The 21,960-nt window shown below is 43.7% G+C and overlaps 1 protein-coding gene, 33 non-coding genes and 4 pseudogenes across 34 annotated transcripts; all 38 read right to left on the bottom strand.

The window, feature by feature from the left end:
* Positions 1–23: 23 nt before the first annotated feature.
* LOC145151001 (5S ribosomal RNA) lies at positions 24–142 on the bottom strand. Its single transcript, XR_013731800.1, has one exon. It is a non-coding gene; the product is annotated as a 5S ribosomal RNA (ribosomal RNA).
* Positions 143–362: 220 nt separating this feature from the next.
* On the bottom strand, positions 363–480 carry LOC145150728 (5S ribosomal RNA). The gene has a single exon (XR_013731535.1). It is a non-coding gene; the product is annotated as a 5S ribosomal RNA (ribosomal RNA).
* Positions 481–700: 220 nt separating this feature from the next.
* Positions 701–819, bottom strand: LOC145151076 (5S ribosomal RNA). The gene has a single exon (XR_013731872.1). It is a non-coding gene; the product is annotated as a 5S ribosomal RNA (ribosomal RNA).
* Positions 820–1,007: 188 nt separating this feature from the next.
* On the bottom strand, positions 1,008–1,126 carry LOC145151027 (5S ribosomal RNA). Its single transcript, XR_013731825.1, has one exon. It is a non-coding gene; the product is annotated as a 5S ribosomal RNA (ribosomal RNA).
* A 219-nt stretch (positions 1,127–1,345) lies between these two features.
* LOC145151386 (5S ribosomal RNA) lies at positions 1,346–1,465 on the bottom strand (annotated as a pseudogene).
* A 220-nt stretch (positions 1,466–1,685) lies between these two features.
* Positions 1,686–1,804, bottom strand: LOC145142693 (5S ribosomal RNA). Its single transcript, XR_013723761.1, has one exon. It is a non-coding gene; the product is annotated as a 5S ribosomal RNA (ribosomal RNA).
* Positions 1,805–2,024: 220 nt separating this feature from the next.
* On the bottom strand, positions 2,025–2,143 carry LOC145151002 (5S ribosomal RNA). Its single transcript, XR_013731801.1, has one exon. It is a non-coding gene; the product is annotated as a 5S ribosomal RNA (ribosomal RNA).
* Positions 2,144–2,363: 220 nt separating this feature from the next.
* Positions 2,364–2,481, bottom strand: LOC145150347 (5S ribosomal RNA). Its single transcript, XR_013731165.1, has one exon. It is a non-coding gene; the product is annotated as a 5S ribosomal RNA (ribosomal RNA).
* A 220-nt stretch (positions 2,482–2,701) lies between these two features.
* Positions 2,702–2,820, bottom strand: LOC145150533 (5S ribosomal RNA). The gene has a single exon (XR_013731353.1). It is a non-coding gene; the product is annotated as a 5S ribosomal RNA (ribosomal RNA).
* A 220-nt stretch (positions 2,821–3,040) lies between these two features.
* Positions 3,041–3,159, bottom strand: LOC145151121 (5S ribosomal RNA). The gene has a single exon (XR_013731912.1). It is a non-coding gene; the product is annotated as a 5S ribosomal RNA (ribosomal RNA).
* Positions 3,160–3,378: 219 nt separating this feature from the next.
* LOC145146830 (5S ribosomal RNA) lies at positions 3,379–3,497 on the bottom strand. Its single transcript, XR_013727756.1, has one exon. It is a non-coding gene; the product is annotated as a 5S ribosomal RNA (ribosomal RNA).
* A 220-nt stretch (positions 3,498–3,717) lies between these two features.
* LOC145149873 (5S ribosomal RNA) lies at positions 3,718–3,836 on the bottom strand. Its single transcript, XR_013730713.1, has one exon. It is a non-coding gene; the product is annotated as a 5S ribosomal RNA (ribosomal RNA).
* A 220-nt stretch (positions 3,837–4,056) lies between these two features.
* On the bottom strand, positions 4,057–4,174 carry LOC145150750 (5S ribosomal RNA). Its single transcript, XR_013731558.1, has one exon. It is a non-coding gene; the product is annotated as a 5S ribosomal RNA (ribosomal RNA).
* A 325-nt stretch (positions 4,175–4,499) lies between these two features.
* LOC145147513 (5S ribosomal RNA) lies at positions 4,500–4,617 on the bottom strand. Its single transcript, XR_013728413.1, has one exon. It is a non-coding gene; the product is annotated as a 5S ribosomal RNA (ribosomal RNA).
* Positions 4,618–4,837: 220 nt separating this feature from the next.
* On the bottom strand, positions 4,838–4,956 carry LOC145150442 (5S ribosomal RNA). The gene has a single exon (XR_013731268.1). It is a non-coding gene; the product is annotated as a 5S ribosomal RNA (ribosomal RNA).
* A 221-nt stretch (positions 4,957–5,177) lies between these two features.
* On the bottom strand, positions 5,178–5,295 carry LOC145149499 (5S ribosomal RNA). The gene has a single exon (XR_013730365.1). It is a non-coding gene; the product is annotated as a 5S ribosomal RNA (ribosomal RNA).
* Positions 5,296–5,514: 219 nt separating this feature from the next.
* Positions 5,515–5,633, bottom strand: LOC145148959 (5S ribosomal RNA). Its single transcript, XR_013729821.1, has one exon. It is a non-coding gene; the product is annotated as a 5S ribosomal RNA (ribosomal RNA).
* A 220-nt stretch (positions 5,634–5,853) lies between these two features.
* Positions 5,854–5,972, bottom strand: LOC145151234 (5S ribosomal RNA). Its single transcript, XR_013731997.1, has one exon. It is a non-coding gene; the product is annotated as a 5S ribosomal RNA (ribosomal RNA).
* Positions 5,973–6,192: 220 nt separating this feature from the next.
* On the bottom strand, positions 6,193–6,311 carry LOC145147374 (5S ribosomal RNA). The gene has a single exon (XR_013728280.1). It is a non-coding gene; the product is annotated as a 5S ribosomal RNA (ribosomal RNA).
* Positions 6,312–6,531: 220 nt separating this feature from the next.
* Positions 6,532–6,649, bottom strand: LOC145148378 (5S ribosomal RNA). Its single transcript, XR_013729265.1, has one exon. It is a non-coding gene; the product is annotated as a 5S ribosomal RNA (ribosomal RNA).
* A 220-nt stretch (positions 6,650–6,869) lies between these two features.
* LOC145151017 (5S ribosomal RNA) lies at positions 6,870–6,988 on the bottom strand. Its single transcript, XR_013731815.1, has one exon. It is a non-coding gene; the product is annotated as a 5S ribosomal RNA (ribosomal RNA).
* A 220-nt stretch (positions 6,989–7,208) lies between these two features.
* Positions 7,209–7,326, bottom strand: LOC145150142 (5S ribosomal RNA). Its single transcript, XR_013730967.1, has one exon. It is a non-coding gene; the product is annotated as a 5S ribosomal RNA (ribosomal RNA).
* A 220-nt stretch (positions 7,327–7,546) lies between these two features.
* On the bottom strand, positions 7,547–7,665 carry LOC145148475 (5S ribosomal RNA). The gene has a single exon (XR_013729358.1). It is a non-coding gene; the product is annotated as a 5S ribosomal RNA (ribosomal RNA).
* A 220-nt stretch (positions 7,666–7,885) lies between these two features.
* On the bottom strand, positions 7,886–8,004 carry LOC145151108 (5S ribosomal RNA). The gene has a single exon (XR_013731899.1). It is a non-coding gene; the product is annotated as a 5S ribosomal RNA (ribosomal RNA).
* A 533-nt stretch (positions 8,005–8,537) lies between these two features.
* LOC145147514 (5S ribosomal RNA) lies at positions 8,538–8,655 on the bottom strand. The gene has a single exon (XR_013728414.1). It is a non-coding gene; the product is annotated as a 5S ribosomal RNA (ribosomal RNA).
* A 220-nt stretch (positions 8,656–8,875) lies between these two features.
* Positions 8,876–8,994, bottom strand: LOC145151018 (5S ribosomal RNA). Its single transcript, XR_013731816.1, has one exon. It is a non-coding gene; the product is annotated as a 5S ribosomal RNA (ribosomal RNA).
* A 220-nt stretch (positions 8,995–9,214) lies between these two features.
* On the bottom strand, positions 9,215–9,331 carry LOC145151293 (5S ribosomal RNA; annotated as a pseudogene).
* Positions 9,332–9,551: 220 nt separating this feature from the next.
* On the bottom strand, positions 9,552–9,670 carry LOC145150812 (5S ribosomal RNA). Its single transcript, XR_013731625.1, has one exon. It is a non-coding gene; the product is annotated as a 5S ribosomal RNA (ribosomal RNA).
* Positions 9,671–9,890: 220 nt separating this feature from the next.
* On the bottom strand, positions 9,891–10,009 carry LOC145151375 (5S ribosomal RNA; annotated as a pseudogene).
* A 220-nt stretch (positions 10,010–10,229) lies between these two features.
* Positions 10,230–10,348, bottom strand: LOC145144629 (5S ribosomal RNA). Its single transcript, XR_013725639.1, has one exon. It is a non-coding gene; the product is annotated as a 5S ribosomal RNA (ribosomal RNA).
* Positions 10,349–10,568: 220 nt separating this feature from the next.
* Positions 10,569–10,686, bottom strand: LOC145150642 (5S ribosomal RNA). The gene has a single exon (XR_013731453.1). It is a non-coding gene; the product is annotated as a 5S ribosomal RNA (ribosomal RNA).
* Positions 10,687–10,906: 220 nt separating this feature from the next.
* On the bottom strand, positions 10,907–11,025 carry LOC145150607 (5S ribosomal RNA). The gene has a single exon (XR_013731420.1). It is a non-coding gene; the product is annotated as a 5S ribosomal RNA (ribosomal RNA).
* A 220-nt stretch (positions 11,026–11,245) lies between these two features.
* Positions 11,246–11,364, bottom strand: LOC145150745 (5S ribosomal RNA). The gene has a single exon (XR_013731552.1). It is a non-coding gene; the product is annotated as a 5S ribosomal RNA (ribosomal RNA).
* A 220-nt stretch (positions 11,365–11,584) lies between these two features.
* Positions 11,585–11,703, bottom strand: LOC145144517 (5S ribosomal RNA). The gene has a single exon (XR_013725527.1). It is a non-coding gene; the product is annotated as a 5S ribosomal RNA (ribosomal RNA).
* A 219-nt stretch (positions 11,704–11,922) lies between these two features.
* Positions 11,923–12,038, bottom strand: LOC145151208 (5S ribosomal RNA). Its single transcript, XR_013731976.1, has one exon. It is a non-coding gene; the product is annotated as a 5S ribosomal RNA (ribosomal RNA).
* Positions 12,039–12,258: 220 nt separating this feature from the next.
* On the bottom strand, positions 12,259–12,377 carry LOC145151178 (5S ribosomal RNA). The gene has a single exon (XR_013731946.1). It is a non-coding gene; the product is annotated as a 5S ribosomal RNA (ribosomal RNA).
* A 220-nt stretch (positions 12,378–12,597) lies between these two features.
* Positions 12,598–12,714, bottom strand: LOC145151309 (5S ribosomal RNA; annotated as a pseudogene).
* Positions 12,715–17,946: 5,232 nt separating this feature from the next.
* On the bottom strand, positions 17,947–21,448 carry LOC145109170 (methylmalonate-semialdehyde dehydrogenase [acylating], mitochondrial-like). The gene is made up of 11 exons (XM_079046281.1): positions 21,359–21,448; positions 21,171–21,258; positions 20,917–21,078; positions 20,636–20,707; positions 20,421–20,533; positions 20,245–20,340; positions 19,522–20,158; positions 19,232–19,322; positions 19,070–19,150; positions 18,921–18,998; positions 17,947–18,001 (listed from the first exon to the last, which is right to left on the bottom strand). Exons 7-11 carry the CDS (start codon positions 19,638–19,640, stop codon positions 17,954–17,956), a joined length of 417 nt encoding a protein of 138 aa, XP_078902407.1. The 5' UTR covers positions 19,641–20,158; positions 20,245–20,340; positions 20,421–20,533; positions 20,636–20,707; positions 20,917–21,078; positions 21,171–21,258; positions 21,359–21,448; the 3' UTR covers positions 17,947–17,953.
* Positions 21,449–21,960: the final 512 nt, after the last annotated feature.

A 21,960-nucleotide genomic window follows, 5' to 3' on the forward strand; every position in this document is an offset into this window, starting at 1 on the left:
TAGAACATCGGGCAATGAAAAAGGGGGTGCAACACGAGGACTTACCAGGGGGTCACCCATCCTAGTACTAATGTCGCCCTAATACGCTTAACTGTGGAGTTCTGATGGGATCCGGTGCATTAGTGTCGGTATGATCGCACCCGAAATATTTCTCATGCTTATTGTTTTTATGTCTTACAAGACGCAGATTGTGATTACCCTCCGTTCTTTTCCGTGCGTGAGGCGTGGGACCAACATGACCGACCGGCTCCGATCGAAAAATAGGAAACCCTACAACCATGAACCGGAGACCACGCAAGCATAGAAATTACGACAAAACTCGTACGTGCATGCTAAAAGTAGAACATCGGGCAGTAAAAAAGGAGGTGCAACACGAGGACTACCCAGGGGTCACCCATCCTAGTACTACTCTCGCCCAAACACGCTTGACTGCGGAGTTCTAATGGGATCCGGTGCATTAGTGCCGGTATGATCACACCCGAAATACTTCTCATGCTTATTGTTTTTATGTCTTACAAGACGCAGATCGTGATTACCCTCCGTTGTTTGCCGTGCGTGAGGCGCGGGACCAACTTGACCGACCGACTCCGATCGAAAAATAGGAAACCCTACAACCATGAACCGGAGACCACACAACCATAGAAATAACGACAAAACTCGTACGTGCATACTAAAACTAGAACATCAGGTAGTAAAAAAGGGGGTGCAACACGAGGACTTCTCAGGGGATCACCCATCCTAGTACTACTCTCTCCCAAGCATACTTGACTGCGGAGTTCTGATTGGATCCGGTGCATTAGTGCTGGTATGATCGCACCCGAAATACTTCTCATGCTTATTGTTTTTATGTCTTAAGAGATGCATATCGTGACTACCCTCCGTTCTTTGCCGTGCACGAGGATTGGGACCCACGTGACCGACCGACTCCGATTGAAAAATAGAAAACCCTACAACCATGAACCGGAGACCACACAAGCATAGAAATAAAGAAAATACTTGTATGTGATCCGGTGCAACACGAGGACTTCTCAGGGGGTCACCCATCCTAGTACTACTCTCTCCCAAGCACACTTGACTGCGGAGTTCTGATGGGATCCGGTGCATTAGTGCTGCTATGATCGCACCCGAAATAATTCTCATGCTTATTGTTTTTATGTCTTAAGAGACGCATATCGTGATTACCCTCCGTTCTTTGCCGTGCACGAGGAGTGGGACCCACGTGACCGACCGACTCCGATTGAACAATAGAAAACCTACAACCATGAACCGGAGACCACGCAAGCATAGAAATAAAGAAAATACTCGTATGTGCATGCTAAAAGTAGAACATCGGGCAGTAAAAAAGGGGGTGCAACATAAGGACTTCCCAGGGGGGTCACCCATCCTAGTACTACTCTCGCCCAAGCACGCTTAGCTGTGGAGTTCTGATGGGATCCGATGCTTTAGTGTTGTTATGATCGCACCTGAAATATTTCTCATGCTTATTGTTTTTGTGCCTTACAAGACGCAGATCGTGATTACCCTCCGTTCTTTGCCGTGCGCGAGGCGTGGGACCAGCGTGACCGACCGGCTCCGATCGAAAAATAGGAAACCCTACAACCATGAACCGGAGACCACGCAAGCATAGAAATAATGACAAAACTCGTACGTGCATGCTAAAAGTAGAACATCGGGCAGTAAAAAAGGGGGTGCAATACGAGGACTTCCCAGGGGGTCACCCATCCTAGTACTACTCTCGCCCAAGCACGCGTAACTGCGGAGTTCTGATGGGATCCGGTGCATTAGTGCTGGTATGATCGCACCCAAAATACTTCTCATGCTTGTTGTTTTTATGTCTTACAAGAGGCAGATAGTGATTACCCTCCGTTATTTTCCGTACGCGACGCGTGGAACCCACGTAACCGACCGGCTCCGATCGAAAAATAGGAAACCCTACAACCATGAACCGGAGACCACGTAAGCATAGAAATAACGACAAAACTCGTACGTGCATGATAAAAGTAGAACATCGGGCAATGAAAAAGGGGGTGCAACACGAGGACTTACCAGGGGGTCACCCATCCTAGTACTAATGTCGCCCTAATACGCTTAACTGTGGAGTTCTGATGGGATCCGGTGCATTAGTGTCGGTATGATCGCACCCGAAATATTTCTCATGCTTATTGTTTTTATGTCTTACAAGACGCAGATTGTGATTACCCTCCGTTCTTTTCCGTGCGTGAGGCGTGGGACCAACGTGACCGACCGGCTCCGATCGAAAAATAGGAAACCCTACAACCATGAACCGGAGACCACGCAAGCATAGAAATTACGACAAAACTCGCACGTGCATGCTAAATGTAGAACATCGGGCAGTAAAAAAGGAGGTGCAACACGAGGACTACCCAGGGGTCACCCATCCTAGTACTACTCTCGCCCAAACACGCTTGACTGCGGAGTTCTGATGGGATCCGGTGCATTAGTGCCGGTATGATCGCACCCGAAATACTTCTCATGCTTATTGTTTTTATGTCTTACAAGACGCAGATCGTGATTACCCTCCGTTCTTTGCCGTGCGCGAGGCGTGGGACCAACTTGGCCGACCGACTCCGATCGAAAAATAGGAAACCCTACAACCATGAACCGGAGACCACACAACCATAGAAATAACGACAAAACTCGTACGTGCATACTAAAACTAGAACATCGGGTAGTAAAAAACGGGGTGCAACACGAGGACTTCTCAGGGGATCACCCATCCTAGTACTACTCTCTCCCAAGCATACTTGACTGCGGAGTTCTGATGGGATCCGGTGCATTAGTGCTGGTATGATCGCACCCGAAATACTTCTCATGCTTATTGTTTTTATGTCTTAAGAGATGCATATCGTGACTACCCTCCGTTCTTTGCCGTGCACGAGGATTGGGACCCACGTGACCGACCGACTCCGATTGAAAAATAGAAAACCCTACAACCATGAACCGGAGACCACACAAGCATAGAAATAAAGAAAATACTTGTATGTGTATGCTAAAAGTAGAACATCGGGCAGTAAAAAAGGGGGTGCAACATAAGGACTTCCCAGGGGGTCACCCATCCTAGTACTACTCTCGCCCAAGCACGCTTAACTATGGAGTTCTGATGGGATCTGATGCTTTAGTGTCGGTATGATCGCAACCGAAATATTTCTCATGCTTATTGTTTTATGCCTTACAAGACGTAGATCGTGATTACCCTCCGTTCTTTACCGTGCGCGAGGCGTGGGATCAGCGTGACCGACCGGCTCTGATCGAAAAATAGGAAACCCTACAACCATGAACCGGAGACCACGCAAGCATAGAAATAACGACAAAACTCGTACGTGCATGCTAAAAGTAGAACATCGAGAAGTAAAAAAGGGGGTGCAACACGAGGACTTCCCAGGGGGTCACCCATCCTAGTACTACTCTCGCCCAAGCACGCTTAACTGCGGAGTTCTGTTGGGCTCCGGTGCATTAGTGCTGGTATGATCGCACCCGAAGTACTTCTCATGCTTGTTGTTTTTATGTCTTACAAGAGGCAGATAGTGATTACCCTCCGTTCTTTTCCGTACGCGACGCGTGGAACCCACGTAACCAACCGGCTCCGATCGAAAAATAGGAAACCCTACAACCATGAACCGGAGACCACGTAAGCATAGAAATAACGACAAAACTCGTACATGCATGATAAAAGTAGAACATCGGGCAGTAAAAAAGGGGGTGCAACACGAGGACTTACCAGGGGGTCACCCATCCTAGTACTACTCTCGCCCTAAAACGCTTAACTGTGGAGTTCTGATGGGATCCGGTGCATTAGTGTCGGTATGATCGCACCCGAAATATTTCTCATGCTTATTGTTTTTATGTCTTACAAGACGCAGATTGTGATTACCCTCCGTTCTTTGCCGTGCGCGAGGCGTGGGACCAACGTGACCGACCGACTCCGATCGAAAAACAGGAAACCCTACAACCATGAACCGGAGACCACGCAAGCATATAAATAACGACAAAACTCGTACGTGCATGCTAAAAGTAGAACATCGGGCAGTAAAAAAGGAGGTGCAACACGAGGACTACCCAGGGGTAACCCATCCTAGTACTACTCTCGCCCAAGCATGCTTGACTGCGGAGTTCTGATGGGATCCGGTGCATTAGTGCTGGTATGATCGCACCCGAAATACTTCTCATGCTTATTGTTTTTATGTCTTACAAGACGCAGATCGTGATTACCCTCCGTTCTTTGTCGTGCGCGAGGCGTGGGACCAACTTGACCGCACCCGAAATACTTCTCATGCTTGTTGTTTTTATGTCTTACAAGAGGCAGATCGTGATTACCCTCCGTTCTTTTCTGTGCGCGAGGCGTGGGACCCACGTGACCGACCGACTCCGATCGAAAAATAGGAAACCCTACAACCATGAACTGGAGACCCCGCAAGCATAGAAATAACGAGAAAACTCGTACGTGCATGCTAAAAGTAGAACATCGGGCAGTAAAAAAGGGGGTGCAACACGAGGACTTCCAGGGGGTCACCCATCCTAGTACTACTCTCGCCCAAGCACGCTTAACTGCGGAGTTCTGATGGGATCCGGTGCATTAGTGCTGGTACGATCGCACCCGAAATACTTCTCATGCTTGTTGTTTTTATGTCTTACAAGAGGCAGATAGTGATTACCCTCCGTTCTTTTCCGTACGCGACGCGTGGAACCCACTTAACCGACCGGCTCCGATCGAAAAAGAGGAAACCCTATAACCATGAACCGGAGACCACTGAAGCATAGAAATAACGAAAAAATTCGTACGTGCATGATAAAAGTAGACCATCGGGCAGTTAAAAAGGGGGTGCAACACGAGGACTTACCAGGGGGTCACCCATCCTAGTACTACTCTCGCCCTAAAACGCTTAACTGTGGAGTTCTGATGGGATCCGGTGCATTAGTGTCGGTATTATCGCACCCGAAATATTTCTCATGCTTATTGTTTTTATGTCTTACAAGACGCAGATTGTGATTACCATCCGTTCTTTGCCGTGCGTGAGGCGTGGGACCAACGTGACCGACCGGCTCCGATCGAAAAATAGGAAACCCTACAACCATGAACCGGTGACCACGCAAGCATAGAAATGACGACAAAACTCGTACGTGCATGCTAAAAGTAGAACATCGTGCAGTAAAAAAAGGAGGTGCAACACGAGGACTACCCAGGGGTCACCCATCCTAGTACTACTCTCGCCCAAGCACGCTTGACTGCGGAGTTCTGATGGGATCCGGTGCATTAGTGCTGGTATGATCGCACCCAAATACTTCTCATGCTTATTGTTTTTATGTCTTACAAGACGCAGATCGTGATTACCCTCCGTTCTTTGCCGTGCGCGAGGCGTGGGACCAACTTGACCGACCGACTCCGATCGAAAAAGAGGAAACCCTACAAGCACGAACCGGAGACAACGCAACCATAGAAACAACGACAAAACTCGTACGTGCATGCTAAAACTAGAACATTGGGTAGTAAAAAAGGGGGTGCAACACGAGGACTTCTCAGGGGGTCACCCATCCTAGTACTACTCTCTCCCGAGCACACTTGACTGCGGAGTTCTGATGGGATCCGGTGCATTAGTGCTGGTATGATCGCACCCGAAATACTTCTCATGCTTATTGTTTTTATGTCTTAAGAGACGCATATCGTGATTACCCTCCGTTCTTTGCCGTGCACGAGGAGTGGGACCCACGTGACCGACCGACTCCGATTGAAAAATAGAAAACCCTACAACCATGAACCGGAGACCACACAAGCATAGAAAGAAAGAAAATACTCGTATGTGCATGCTAAAAGTAGAACATCAGGCAGTAAAGAAGGAGGTGCAACATAAGGACTTCCCAGGGGGTCACCCATCCTAGTAATACTCTCGCCCAAGCACGCTTAACTGTGGAGTTCTGATGGGATCCGATGCTTTAGTGTCGGTATGATCGCACCGGAAATATTTCTCATGCTTATTGGTTTTATGCCTTACAAGACGCAGATCGTGATTACCCTCCGTTCTTTGCCGTGTGCGAGGCGTGGGACTAGCGTGACCGACCGGCTCCGATCGAAAAATAGGAAACCCTACAACCATGAACCGGAGACCACACAAGCATAGAAATAACGACAAAACTCGTACCTGCATGCTAAAAATAGAACATCGGGCAGTAAATAAGGGGGTGCAACACGAGGACTTCCCAGGGGGTCACCCATCCTAGTACTACTCTCGCCCAAGCACGCTTAACTGCGGAATTCTGATGGGATCCGGTGCATTAGTGCTGGTATGATCTCACCCAAAATACTTCTCATGCTTGTTGTTTTTATGTCTTACAAGAGGCAGATCGTGATTACCCTCCGGTCTTTTCCGTGCGCGAGGCGTGGGACCCACGTGACCGAGCAACTCCGATCGAAAAATAGGAAACCCTACAACCATGAACCGGAGACCCCGCAAGCATTGAAATAACGAGAAAACTCGTACGTGCATGCTAAAAGTTGAACATTGGGAAGTAAAAAAGGGGGTGCAACACGAGGACTTCCAGGGGGTCACCCATCCTAGTACTACTCTCGCCTAAGCACGCTTAACTGCGGAGTTCTGATGGGATCCGGTGCATTAGTGCTGGTATGATCGCACCCGAAATACTTCTCATGATTGTTGTTTTTATATCTTACAAGAGGCAGATAGTGATTACCCTCCGTTCTTTTCCGTATGCGACGCGTGGAACCCACGTAACCGACCGGCTCCGATCGAAAAAGATTAAACCCTACAACCATGAACCGGAGACCATGTAAGCATATAAATAACGAAAAAACTCGTACGTGCATGATAAAAGTAGAACATCGGGCAGTAAAAAAGGGGGTGCAACACGAGGACTTACCAGGGGGTCACCCATCCTAGTACTGCTCTCGCCCTAAAACGCTTAAGTGTGGAGTTCTGATGGGATCCGGTGCATTAGTGTCGGTATGATCGCACCCGAAATATTTCTCATGCTTATTGTTTTTATGTCTTACAAGACGCAGATTGTGATTACCCTCCGTTCTTTGCCGTGCGCGAGGCGTGGGACCAACGTGACCGACGGGCTCCGATCGAAAAATAGGAAACCCTACAACCATGACCAGGAGACCACGCAAGCATAGAAATAACGACAAAACTCGTACGTGCATGCTAAAAGTAGAACATCGCGCAGTAAAAAAGGAGGTGCAACACGAGGACTACCCAGGGGTAACCCATCCTAGTACTACTCTCGCCCAAGCACGCTTGACTGCGGAGTTCTGATGGGATCCGGTGCATTAGTGCTGGTATGATCGCACCCGAAATACTTCTCATGCTTATTGTTTTTATGTCTTACAAGACGCAGATCGTGATTACCCTCCGTTCTTTGCCGTGCGCGAGACGTGGGACCAACTTGACCGACCGACTCCGATCGAAAAATAGGAAACCCTACAACCATGAACCGGAGACCACGCAACCATAGAAATAACGGCAAAACTCGTACGTGCATGCTAAAACTAGAACATCGGGTGGTAAAAAAGGGGGTGCAACACGAGGACTTCTCAGGGGGTCACCCATCCTAGTACTACTCTCTCCCAAGCACACTTGACTGCGGAGTTCTGATGGGATCCGGTGCATTAGTGCTGGTATGATCGCACCCGAAATACTTCTCATGCTTATTGTTTTTATGTCTTAAGAGACGCATATCGTGACTACCCTCCGATCTTTGTCGTGCACGAGGAGTGGGACCCACGTGACCGACCGACTCCGATTGAAAAATAAAAAACCCTACAACCATGAACCAGAGACCACACAAGCATAGAAATAAAGAAAATACTCGTATGTGCATGCGAAAAGTAGAACATCGGGCAGTAAAAAAGGGGGTGCAACATAAGGACTTCCCAGGGGGTCACCCATCCTAGTACTACTCTTGCCCAAGCACGCTTAACTGTGGAGTTTTGATGGGATCCGATGCTTTAGTGTCGGTATGATCACACCCGAAATATTTCTCATGCTTATTGTTTTTCTGCCTTACAAGACGCAGATCGTGATTACCCTCCGTTCTTTGCCGTGCGCGAGGCGTGGGACCAGCCTGACTGACCGGCTCCGATCGAAAAATAGGAAACCCTACAACCATGAACCGGAGACCGCGCAAGCATAGAAATAACGACAAAACTCGTACGTGCATGCTAAAAGTAGAACATCGGGCAGTAAAAAAGGGGGTGCAACACGAGGACTTCGCAGGGGGTCACCCATCCTAACTGCGGAGTTCTGATGGGATCCGATGCATTAGTGCTGGTATGATCGCACCCAAAATACTTCTCATGCTTGTTGTTTTTATGTCTTACAAGAGGCAGATCATGATTACCCTCCGTTCTTTTCCGTGCGCGAGGCGTGGGACCCACGTGACCGACCGACTCCGATCGAAAAATAGGAAACCCTACAACCATGAACCGGAGACCCCGCAAGCATATAAATAACGAGAAAACTTGTACGTGCATGCTAAAAGTAGAACATCGGGCAGTAAAAAAGGGGGTGCAACACGAGGACTTCCAGGGGGTCACCCATCCTAGTACTACTCTCGCCCAAGCACGCTTAACTGCGGAGTTCTGATGGGATCCGGTGCATTAGTGCTGGTACGATCGCACCCGAAATACTTCTCATGCTTGTTGTTTTTATGTCTTACAAGAGGCAGATAGTGATTACCCTCCGTTCTTTTCCGTACGCGACGCGTGGAACCCACGTAACCGACCGGCTCCGATCGAAAAATAGGAAACCCTACAACCATGAACCGGAGACCACGTAAGCATAGAAATAACGACAAAACTCATACGTGCATGATACAAGTAGACCATCGGGCAGTAAAAAAGGGGGTGCAACACGAGGACTTACCAGGGGGTCACCCATCCTAGTACTGCTCTCGCCCTAAAACGCTTAAGTGTGGAGTTCTGATGGGATCCGGTGCATTAGTGTCGGTATGATCGCACCCGAAATATTTCTCATGCTTATTGTTTTTATGTCTTACAAGACGCAGATTGTAATTACCCTCCCTTCTTTGCCGTGCGCGAGGCGTGGGACCAACGTGACCGACGGGCTCCGATCGAAAAATAGGAAACCCTACAACCATGAACTGGAGACCACGCAAACATAGAAATAACGACAAAACTCGTACGTGCATGCTAAAAGTAGACCATCGGGCAATAAAAAAGGAGGTGCAACACGAGGACTACCCAGGGTCACCCATCCTAGTACTACTCTCGCCCAAGCACGCTTGACTACGTGGTTCTGATGGGATCCGGTGCATTAGTGCTGGTATGATCGCACCCGAAATACTTCTCTTGCTTATTGTTTTTATGTCTTACAAGACGTAGATCGTGATTACCCTCCGTTCTTTGCCGTGCGCGAGGCGTGGGACCAACTTGACCGACCGACTCCGATCGAAAAATAGGAAACCCTACAACCATGAACCGGAGACCACGCAACTATAGAAATAACGACAAAACTCGTACATGCATGCTAAAACTAGAACATCGGGTAGTAAAAAAGGGGGTATAACACGAGGACTTCTCAGGGGGTCACCCATCCTAGTACTACTCTCTCCCAAGCACACTTGACTGCGGAGTTCTGATGGGATCCGGTGCATTAATGCTGGTATGATCGCACCCGAAATACTTCTCATGCTTATTGTTTTTATGTCTTAAGAGACGCATATCGTGATTACCCTCCGTTCTTTGCCGTGCACGAGGAGTGGGACCCACGTGACCGACCGACTCCGATTGAAAAATAGAAAACCCTACAACCATGAACCGGAGACCACGCAAGCATAGAAATAAAGAAAATACTCGTATGTGCATGCTAAAAGTAGAACATCGGGCAGTAAAAAAGGGGGTGCAACATAAGGACTTCCCAGGGGGTCACCCATCCTAGTACTACTCTCGCCCAAGCACGCTTAACTGTGCAGTTCTGATGGGATCCGATGCTTTAGTGTCCGTATAATCGCACCCGAAATATTTCTCATGCTTATTGTTTTTATGTCTTAGAAGACGCAGATCGTGATTAACCTCCGTTCTTTGCCGTGCGCGAGGTGTGGGAACAGCGTGACCGACCGGCTCCGATCGAAAAATAGGAAACCCTACAACCATGAACCGGAGACCACGCAAGCATCGAAATAACGACAAAACTCGTATGTGCATGCTAAAAATAGAACATCGGGTAGTAAAAAAGGGGGTGCAACACGAGGACTTCCCAGGGGGTCACCCATCCTAGTACTACTCTCGCCCAAGCACGCTTGACTGCGAAGTTCTGATGGGATCCGGTGCATTAGTGCTGGTATGATCGCACCCATAATACTTCTCATGCTTGTTGTTTTTATGTCTTACAAGAGGCAGATCGTGATTACCCTCCGTTCTTTTCCGTGCGCGACGCGTGGAACCCACGTGACCGACCGACTCCGATCGAAAAATAGAAAACCCTACAACCGTGAACCGGAGACCATGTAAGCATAGAAATAACGACAAAACTCGTACGTGCATGCTAAAAGTAGCACATCCGGCAGTAAAAAAGGAGGTGCAACACGAGGACTACCCAGGGGTCACCCATCCTAGTACTACTCTCGCCCAAGCACGCTTGACTGCGGGGTTCTGATGGGATCCGGTGCATTAGTGCTGGTATGATCGCACCCGAAATACTTCTCTTGCTTATTGTTTTTATGTCTTACAAGACATAGATCGCGATTACCCTCCGTTCTTTGCCATGCGCGAGGCGTGGGACCAACTTGACCGACCGACTCCGATCGAAAAATAGGAAACCCTACAACCATGAACCGGAGACCACGCAACTATAGAAATAACGACAAAACTCGTACATGCATGCTAAAACTAGAACATCGGGTAGTAAAAAAGGGGGTGCAACACGAGGACTTCTCAGGGGGTCACCCATCCTAGTACTACTCTCTCCCAAGCATACTTGACTGCGGAGTTCTGTTGGGATCCGGTGCATTAGTGCTGGTATGATCGCACCCGAAATACTTCTCATGCTTATTGTTTTTATGTCTTAAGAGACGCATATCGTGATTACCCCCCGTTCTTTGCCGTGCACGAGGAGTGGGACCCACGTGACCGACCGACTCCGATTGAAAAATAGAAAACCCTACAACCATGAACCGGAGACCACGCAAGCATAGAAATAAAGAAAATACTCGTATGTGCATGCTAGAAGTAGAACATCGGGCAGTAAAGAAGGAGGTGCAACATAAGGACTTCCCAGGGGGTCACCCATCCTAGTACTACTCTCGCCCAAGCACGCTTAACTGTGGAGTTCTGATGGGATCCGATGCTTTAGTGTCGGTATGATCGCACCCGAAATATTTCTCATGCTTATTGTTTTTATGCCTTACAAGACGCAGATCGTGATTACCCTCCGTTCTTTGCCGTGCGCGAGGCGTGGGACCAGCGTGACCGACCGGCTCTGATCGAAAAAGAGGAAACCCTACAACCATGAACCGGAGACCACGCAAGCATCGAAATAAGGACAAAACTCGTACGTGCATGCTAAAAGTAGAACAACGGGCAGTAAAAAAGGGGGTGCAACACGAGGACTTCCCAGGGGGTCACCCATCCTAGTACTACTCTCGCCCAGGCATGCTTAACTGCGGAGTTCTGATGGGATCCGGTGCATAAGTGCTGGTATGATCGCACCCGAAATACTTCTCATGCTTGTTGTTTTTATGTCTTACAAGAGGCAGATCGTGATTACCCTCCATTCTTTTCCGTGCGCGAGGCGTGGGACCCACCTGACCGACCGACTCCGATCGAAAATAGGAAACCCTACAATCATGAACCGGAGACCCCGCAAGCATAGAAATAACAAGAAAAATCGTACGTGCATGCTAAAAGTAGAACATCGGGTAGTTAAAAAGGGGGTGCAACACGAGGACTTCCAGGGGGTCACCCATCCTAGTACTACTCTCGGCCAAGCACGCTACTGCAGAGTTCTGATGGGATCCGGTGCATTAGTGCTGGTATGATCGCACCCGAAATACTTCTCATGATTGTTGTTTTTATGTCTTACAAGAGGCAGATAGTGATTACCCTCCGTTCTTTTCCGTATGCGACGCGTGGAACCCACGTAACTGACCGGCTCCGATCGAAAAAGAGGAAACCCTACAACCATGAACCGGAGACCATGTAAGCATATAAATAACGACAAAACTCGTACGTGCATGATAAAAGTAGAACATCGAGCAGTAAAAAAGGGGGTGCAATACGAGGACTTACCAGGGGGTCACCCATCCTAGTACTGCTCTCGCCCTAAAACGCTTGATTGTGGAGTTCTAATGGGATCCGGTGCATTAGTGTCGGTATGATCGCACCCGAAATATTTCTCATGCTTATTGTTTTTATGTCTTACAAGACGCAGATTGTGATTACCCTCCGTTCTTTGCCGTGCGCGAGGCGTGGGACCAACGTGACCGACGGGCTCTGATCGAAAAATAGGAAACCCTACAACCATGATCCGGAGACCACGCAAGCATAGAAATAACGACAAAACTCGTACGCGCATGCTAAAAGTAGAACATCGGGCAGTAAAAAAGGAGGTGCAAGACGAGGACTACCCAGGGTCACCCATCCTAGTACTACTCTCGCCCAAGCACGCTTGACTGCGGGGTTCTGATGGGATCCGGTGCATTAGTGCTGGTATGATCGCAACAAGGAAAACCACTTTGCGAAAGATTGCAAAGCCAATATAGTGAAAGACAGAGCCTTCTACCTTAGAATGACTCAAGAAATGGAAGAAAAAGAGAAAGCAAGGGCATACGTAGCCCAAGTTAAAAGAGACCATCAAGTGTGGTCATCCGGAGATGAGGATGAAGATATCAACAACATCAAGGGTAAAGGCAAAATCTGCATGATGGCAAGTGTGGATGAGGATGGATCAACCAAGATGGAAAAGAACTACTGCTACATGGAAAAAGATGGAACTCTGAGCATTGTTGAGCAGGTAAAACTCATGATCCAAACTTATAATTATAGCATGCATGATTGTCAACCATTCATAGACAACCTAAATGACACTTGTGTTGCCGTCCTTTCAGACTATAACAAAGCCCTAGATGAGAAGAATATAGCGTCCCAAGCGATGTTTCATGTGAGAGGACGACTACAAGACAAGAGACTCAAATTAGCTTTGTTAGAAAAAGATCTAGTGTTAGAAAAGGATGCTAGAATGTTATGTGAAACACAGTTAGGAATAGCCTTGCATCAAAGAGATTTAGCTCAAAATGAAAATGTACGCTTAAATCTACTAATAGAAAAGTTGTTTAATTAAAGCGAAGCTATTGAGAATCTCGTGAATAATGGAACCACAGATAACACATACAATTGGGGTTGGTCCAATGGGTACTCTACCGCAATGGATTCATCATCCCGATTTAACAAAGACCGTCCCTATGTCCCTCCGGACCGAGAGTTCCATTTCCCAGTCAATGACAAAACCTTTACCGAGGACATCAGAGCTCATTTTGGTCGACTTCATAATCTGCGTAATAATTGTGTTATTAAGGAAATTCTTCCTGAATTTTCGGGTCACTCAAGTGATCAAACTCCTATATCTGGCACAATTTATCCCAACTCTCAAACTTCATCGGTTGTTGATGAAGAAATTATTGTAGAAGGACCTGAAGTTCTTATGAACTTTCCACCTCTACCTTCGGACCGCAGTGTCTCTCACTGTAATCCTGAACCACAGTCTGACCAACTGCCTCTCATCAAATGTCCCACAAAGAAATCAACTCATACCTACTCTGCGTTAGTCCAATCTTCTCTATTGCAAACCGCAGTTAAAAGTTCAATGATCATTCAGCCAATTCATCATGAGTTGCCTATAGAAAACTTCGAGTATGGTCAATGCTCCAAAAATCCTGAAGTTTCTAGTTCAGATAAATCTAGTCCTCATTTTCAAAAGCAATCTAAGGATTCCAAGAAACCGCAGTTGAACCTCATTGACTGCGATTCGCCAAAAACTCAGGCAAAAATGGCCTTCAAAGAGGAATTTCAATCTCGTGGTAAAAAGCGGGAATTCTTTTCAAAAAAAAAAAAGACAAACCAAAATTTCAAAACCCAAGAGTCCAGAAAAACTTGTTTTCTCAAACTATTTTTCTAAATACACGGCAGTCAAGAAATCGAGCAAAAAGGAATGTACAGTTCCTAAAACCTTTTCAAGGTCTTCTGACAAAACCCAAAAAACAAGTAAAGTCTTTTTGAAGTAATGGTTTTCAGATCTATTCCTCAGATGATCCAAAATGGAAGGGGATTTTACCAACTCCAACACTTTCTAAGTCACCTCAACTTTTCAGAAAGACACAACCTATGAGACTTTCACGTACTCACACTTTGTCAAATCATACTTTTTCAAATTCCAAGAGCACCACTGTCAGGTCTTAGTCTCGGACTGGTCACAAGACTAATTCCACACCCTCTAGACCGCTGACCAAGCATAATGTCCGGATAAACGACAGAAATCTTTCATCTGATTTCATCATCATAAGTCATTTCGAGCCCCACATCGCTCTTCTCAACAAACACACAGTTTCCAAAAACCTTGTACTTGTACTTGTCAAAAACCTCGTACATTTCGAGAATCTCGCACTGTTCAAAAATCTCATAACCTTTCAAAATCTCACAAAACTTCAAAAGTTCACAAACACCCAGGTCTAGGTCTCAAGATTGACATAAAACCTGTCCCGACAATCTTGGTTCATGCATCTTTGAAAAAACCACCAGTCGCCTCGGGCTCCAAACTTGTTTGGGTGCCCAAACTAACCGTATAATTTTCAGGCAATGTGCAAGGAGGATCAAGAAGAGGAGTGGTTAATAGATAGTGCCTGCTCCTTGCACATGACCGGAAGGTTAGAGTACTTTCTGGATTTCAGACCAATATGCAACGGTGGAAATATTACATTCGACAATAATGCGAATGGAATAATCTAAGGTTATGGTGTTCTTACTACACGAAACTTCTCTATTCAAAAGGTTGCTTACGTAGAAGGTCTCAAACGCAATCTCATCAGTGTAGGCCAACTATGCAAAAGCAGGCCACATAGTTGAATTTGATAACGAATACTGCTACATAATGACAAGTGATAGAAGCACCTGCTTGATCAAATCCAAGTTCGAAGGGACCATGTATCCTTTGGACGTCTCTCTGATCATTGGGAAACCGTAGCTGTGCTTTCTGTCCAAAGCAGTATCCGAAGTCAGCTGGTTATGGCATCGCAAACTAGCCCATCTGAACTTTCGATATATCAACAACCTAGTCACCGGAGAACTCGTCCGAGGTCTCCCCATTCTGAAGTTCAACAACGACACTCTCTACTCTGCCTGTGACTGTGGAAAACAGTCCAAAGCAAGCCATCCTATGGTGATTGATTCTTCAATTTATGAACCACTGGAACTTCTACATATTGATCTCTGCGGTCCATCTACCGTAGCCAGTCTCCATCACAAAAAATACATACTTGTTATAGTTGATGACTTCACTCGTTTCACTTGAGTCTTCTTCCTAAGACTCAAATCAGAAACACCTCAGGTGCTGATTAATTTCATCAAATAAATCGAACTTCAAATCAAATTACCAGTACGCCGCATCCGAAGTGATAATGGAACCGAGTTCACTAATCATCTCCTGAACAATTTCTTGATTTCAAAAGGTATCACTCACAACTTCTCATCCCCTTACACACCACAACAGAATGGAGTAGTAGAGCGAAGAAATCGTACTCCGATGGAAGCAGCCAGATCTATGCTCAACTTAGCAAATCTTCCTCTCTACTTCTGGGCCGAAGCAGTGGCCACATCATGCTTTGTTCAAAACCGAAGCATTGTCTGCAAGCGTCTCAACAAAACTCCGTATGAGGGCCTTAACAACCGCGAACCAAATGCCAGATTCTTTCACATCGTTCGATGTAGATGTTTTGTGATCAATAACAAGGATCATCTTATTTGCACCGATGTCATATGAAGGCATTTTCCTTGGCTACTCAACAAACAAGGTAGCCTATAGGGTTCTCATCATATACACTAGACTAATAGTTGAAAGCTTCGATGTCAAATTCGATGACTATTACGTCCGCAACACTGCTCCTTCAAATGAAACAAAAGCAATCCTGGAGAGTGATACTCCAGCCTCCTCGGGTCCCTTAAACATAGTTGAAGTAAACTATGATGATGTCTTTGACCCCGTAGAGACTGCTCAACTATCCAAAGTTCTTATGTCTCCGGAAGCTCAACAGCAGCATGCCGAAGTTTCTGGTCTTACTCTATCCAATGATGTGTCACTCAATACTTCCACCTCGCCGGTTGAGGGGGAAAGCTCTACTCCGGATCAAGTGACAACCATCGAGGTTCCACCTTGCCGGTTGAGGGGGAACTCCCATCCGCAATCCAGGGGGAACCTCTCTCAATTGCTCAAGTAAATGCTGATCAAGCTCCCTTAGTCCAAGACAATTCTGTGGGCTGCTCTCAAGTCCAGGGGGGAACTGCCATCTCCAACCTCAGCGTCTTCTGATATTGAAGACGTTCCATCCACCACAGCCGCTGACCATATGCAACCTCGTCTTCATGTATGGACAAAGGACCACCCACCGGGTCAAATCATCGGCAACCCGTCCGCAGGTATTCGAACTCGATCCTCAATAGATTTATCTGATCATTGTTACTATTCATCGTTTATGTCTTCGGTCGAGCCCAGAACCATCAAAGAAGCATTAATGGAGCCTGACTGGATAGCTGCGATGCAAGAGGAACTGGAGGAGTTTAAAAGAAACAAAGTATGGCAACTCGTTTCAAAGCCAAAAGGTCACACTATTGTTGGTACCGGATGGGTATACAAGAATAAATTGGATGAATCCGGTGCGCTCGTCAGAAACAAAGCAAGACTAGTCGCTAAGGGGTATAGTCAACTTGAAGGTGTTGATTATGATGAAACATACGCCCCCGTAGCCAGGATGGAGGCCATACGCATCTTCTTAGCGTATGCTACTCACAAGAACATCAAAGTACATCAAATGGATGTAAAGAGTGCCTTCCTGAATGGTGAATTAAAATAAGAGGTTTATCTTGAACAACCTCCGGGCTTTGAATGTCTTGAATTCCCAGATCACTGTTACAAGCTTGAGAAAGCAGTTTAATTTCAGGGGGCAAATTCGAAACTTCTGCACTCTTCTTCAAAACGTACGAAACTTTGACCATATGCAAAACTATCGAAACACCAGGGACCATTTTCGAAAATTTATGTTTTCTTCTTCCCCAAATCTAATGAAAATACCCAGACCATATTAACGAAAGATTTCACAGGGCACATTTGAACGAAACTTTTGAGCACCCTTCGTACTAAATTTCATCCCTTCGTACGAAATCATCATCACCCTTCGTACGAAATCCTCAGCACCCTTCGTACGAAATCTTTCTCTCTCCCATCACTACTAGAAAAACAGCCTTTTACGACGCGCAATGCGTGTCGTAAAACGCTCAGACGACGCGCAAATGCGCGTCAAGGAAGGCCCTGTCATAATGAGAGACGACACGCTTTTGCGCGTCGTCTATAGACGACGCGCATTTACGACACGCATTTATGACACGCAATGCGTATCATTAAAGCCGCTGTCAAGAAAGGCCATGTCATAAATGAAGATGACACACATTTTTGCGTATCGTAATTTTAAATTTAAAAAAAAATGTATTTATAGATTTACTAATTTTCAAATTAAATTTTCATTTCATGTCTTATAATAGAAAATAAAATACCATATACAAAAAATACAAACCATTGCACAAAAGTTAATGTCATACAAATAATCATTCCAATAGTAGACAAATGTAATACATCAAATGTGAAAGAGATGAAAGTCATCAACAAATAATAGTTGAACTACAAGAACTTGTTGCCCACCTTCACAGCATCCGAGCTACTTTGCTTGACACTATGCACATCAACAAGACCTACAAATTTGAATAATGCAACCATTAGATGCACATAAACAAACAAATCCCAATATGTAAAAATAAGCCAAAAAAAAAACTTTAAGAATGGGGTAATTAGGTAAAATATGAGGTAGAAAGTACCTATCAACCAAATTTTAACATACTAATTCGTGTACAATTACCCTTCCAAGAACCAAAAAAATATGAGATAATTATGATAAGCATCATTTTAAATAAAAAAATTACAAATTAATATAATCTGGAATCCTTGCAAAACCTCTCACTATCTTTCCATCCTCCATTGTTGAGAAAATTGTGATTCAATAAAAGGATTTGAAGTTACACTAAATTGTAATAAGTTTTGAAAGTGATACAACCACCTAATTATATCCAAATGAACAACACTCGTCTCTCTTTTGGTAAATGTGGCAGATTATGTGACCCTAATAATAACCCGTGATGATAATGTTGTTGTTAGCCAATATTACAATAAGATTAGAGTCGAGTGAACATATTAGTAGAAACCTAACACATTCAAACCATGACTAATCCAAACTTTTGACCAGAGTTATTTTATTAGTGAAATGCAAACCAATAAAAGAGAAACAAGAAAAAAAAAACATTAGGTGACTGAGTCTTCCACAATCACATACCCACAAAAAAACATTAGGTGACTTTAGACTCATGAAGCTCCCTAGAACTATATCATTCACATCATCTGTTGAAAGATTCACACATTGTCATCATGCATGATGCATATATGTGCATGCAAGGTAAACTTAATCACACAAATAGATATCTATCAATCAATCAATGAAACAGAGCCAAAAGTGGTTACCGGTCACACAAAAATATTACTATTTAAATTATATATTCTGTATAATAATATATATTAATGTATAATAATATATATTAATATGAGTATACCATCCATCACCTTGTAACATTCCATGACTTGTGTAACATCAGATAAGATGCTGGGACCAACAAAATTTCCCACTTCATATTTTGGAACCTACAAAATATTTCATTATATCAATATTTTTACTATAGATTATGTGATAGAATGGAAGATAAACAACCTACCTCCAGATGTCTTCCATCAAGAATTAATCTTGCACCAGTTTCAATACCCGCATGGATTAATCTGATTACCTTTTCCTTTTCCTTTTAAAAAAAACATCACAATAATTATTATTATTTTTTTTACAAAAATATTGTCAAAAAGTATCCACAAGACATGCGTACAATTTTATTAATCACAGGGCCAAGGTCTGCATCAGGGTCAGTTCCCACATTTACTTTAAGTGATTTCACACTCTCCACTAGTTTTTCTTCCCTGTATAACAGGAAATTTTATAACATTAATAATTTAATAAAACATTTGTTACTCCAGATCATATATATATATATATATATATATATATATATATATATATATATATATATATATACATATATATATATACATATATATATATATATATATATATATATATATATATATATATATATATATATATATATATATATAATACCATGGTTTTGAACCTCCAACAAATACAGCACAGCTTAATGATGAACACCTTTGCCCTGCCCCACCAAATCCAGCACCAGCAAGAGCATCCAAGGTGGCACCCATGTGTGCATCAGGCATCACTATGCCCTGCACCAATATTTGACTGATAAAAAACACCCAAATCAACAACAATAATAAAAATGAATCAACATTATAGAAATGAGACTACATGAACACGTTTGCCATTAGAAGATGCTCTTGCATGCATGTGCGAACCAGACTACAATACATTGGTTACAACTACAACTCTTTTTTTAAAAAGAGAAAAAAAGGGCTTTATGCTTACATTGGTTCCATGAACTATATTTAGTACACCGTTTGTTCATATCAAAATATGAACAAATTGCAAATGTTGTTTCAAGTTGATACGGAATTACTAACCTCAAGAGCCCATCCAATCAATGTAGGTAACATTGCTAGCATGTTTGTTCATATCAAAATCAGATCTCATGTTCAAATATAAAATAGTGTATGTATAGTCACGACAAGAATAGAGCTTATAAATTACAACAAGTCCTAGTCTTGAATATTCAGCAAGATCTTCAAGTTTTGCTATTTTCTTCAGACTGTTATTATTCTCTTCATGAAATGTTAATCTGGAGTGGAAACCAAAAAGTGAAAACTGTAACAACAATTTTATAGATTTTAACTTAAATAATAGCAAAAATGAAGGCTATGATACCTGAGTGTCCTGGGGCAAAAAACTAAGTATTCTCCTTTGACATCATCACCGACTTTATGCATTCTTCTAGTATCCTCATTCATCATCACCTGTTTACTGCAGAGTTAATCATTTAGCTAATAAAGAAACAAACAAAGGAGGTAGAGAAGAAAGAAATTTATTACACACAGACACACCTTGTAGCCCTTGCAATGATCTCACCATTGGAATAGTCTTTGAGAATCCAATCACGTCTAGCCCCATTCTTCCATCACCTTGAACCCAAGTCTCAATTTCAATCACATCACTCCTGTTAAATATCATGCCATACAACATAAATAAAACTAAAAAAGAAAAATAATAATAATAATAAGGTGAAAGTTATGATAAAAGAGTTTGGTGACAGATTTACCAAGCAGGGTATCTGTATACTTCAATATGCATTTGCAGAAAACCCATATGAGATGCAATTTCCTCATAGTGGCTGTGGTGGTAAAAACATGTCCAGATGATGCCAGTTGTAAAAACAAGTTTAGCAAATTCAAGCACCATTTCTTAAATCTATCATCTTGAAATCTGAATTGGCATCCCATCTTATACTTGAACAAGAGGTGAAAGATTTAAGTGATAGACTTCACTTAAATGATGTACGAATCTATTCATGTGAAATTTTAAATGAGAAAGTGTAATGACCTCATAGACTTCACTAACAAACTCCATGAGAGAAACAAAAGTTTGAGGGGCAGATTCAGAAACTCGCTGAGGTGGCATGTTGCCATCAAGAACATAAGCATATGAACCAGAGATTTTGTATGGAGTAAGAGCAGTCATAGCCTTCTCCTTTGTTTCTTTCACCTAGAAATTGTGTTCAAATCATCATTTCAAAGGGCAGAACTGTAAATAAATACATGGTCTATACAAAACAAAAGCAAAAAGACATGACTAACCTTTTCTCTAGCAAGTGGTGAGATAGAAAGGGTGTTATCAGCTTGTACAAGTATGCATTATACATGTAGATCATATCCTCATCAGCTTCTGTAAAACATATAATCACAATTCATATCAACTTACATTCATAAAGAAATAAATAAATAAATAGAAGTTATGAAACTTAACATTTAACACAGAAACAAACCTGATAAGCTGGTGTTCGAAGCACTGAATTGAGAAAAAACTGGAAAGCACTGAATTCCAGCTGTGCTAAAAGCTTAAAAGGTCAAGCTCTCTAAATCAAAGAAAAAAAAGTAAAGATTTTACTATTTTTGTCAAATAAAAAAAGTTAATTACCTAAAACTCCATTCAGGACAAGAATAAGGACTAACTCTGATGTGATAATGTAAAATTGATAAAAATAGGATGTCCATGAATGAGAAGCTTACAACACTTATCATAAAAGAAGCAATGGATCTAAATCCAAGGGCGTATCCGTCTTTTTGCTTATTTCTTCCTTGGCTGCCTCCAGCTTCTCCATTGGATGAATCTTTTCTCCCCCAGAATCTATTTGTGGCTTTTGCTCTACAGTTGTATATCAGAATCCCATCCGTACTCTGCAATAGCAAATAAACCATATCCAAATTAATGTTACTACTACATTATTCACATCCATGAATCTAGTTAAAAAAGACATAAATGTCAGTGGAAGTAGCTGCCACTAAAAAACAATAAAAGAATGAAACTTTTAGTCCAAATGTATAATGAAATCATAATAAAGATTAACCAGGAGTAATTTCAGTTACC

This window comes from Lactuca virosa, chromosome 1, assembly GCF_052849685.1.
Source record: "Lactuca virosa cultivar CGN04683 chromosome 1, Lactuca_virosa_CGN04683_v6, whole genome shotgun sequence".
NCBI lineage: Eukaryota > Viridiplantae > Streptophyta > Magnoliopsida > Asterales > Asteraceae > Lactuca > Lactuca virosa.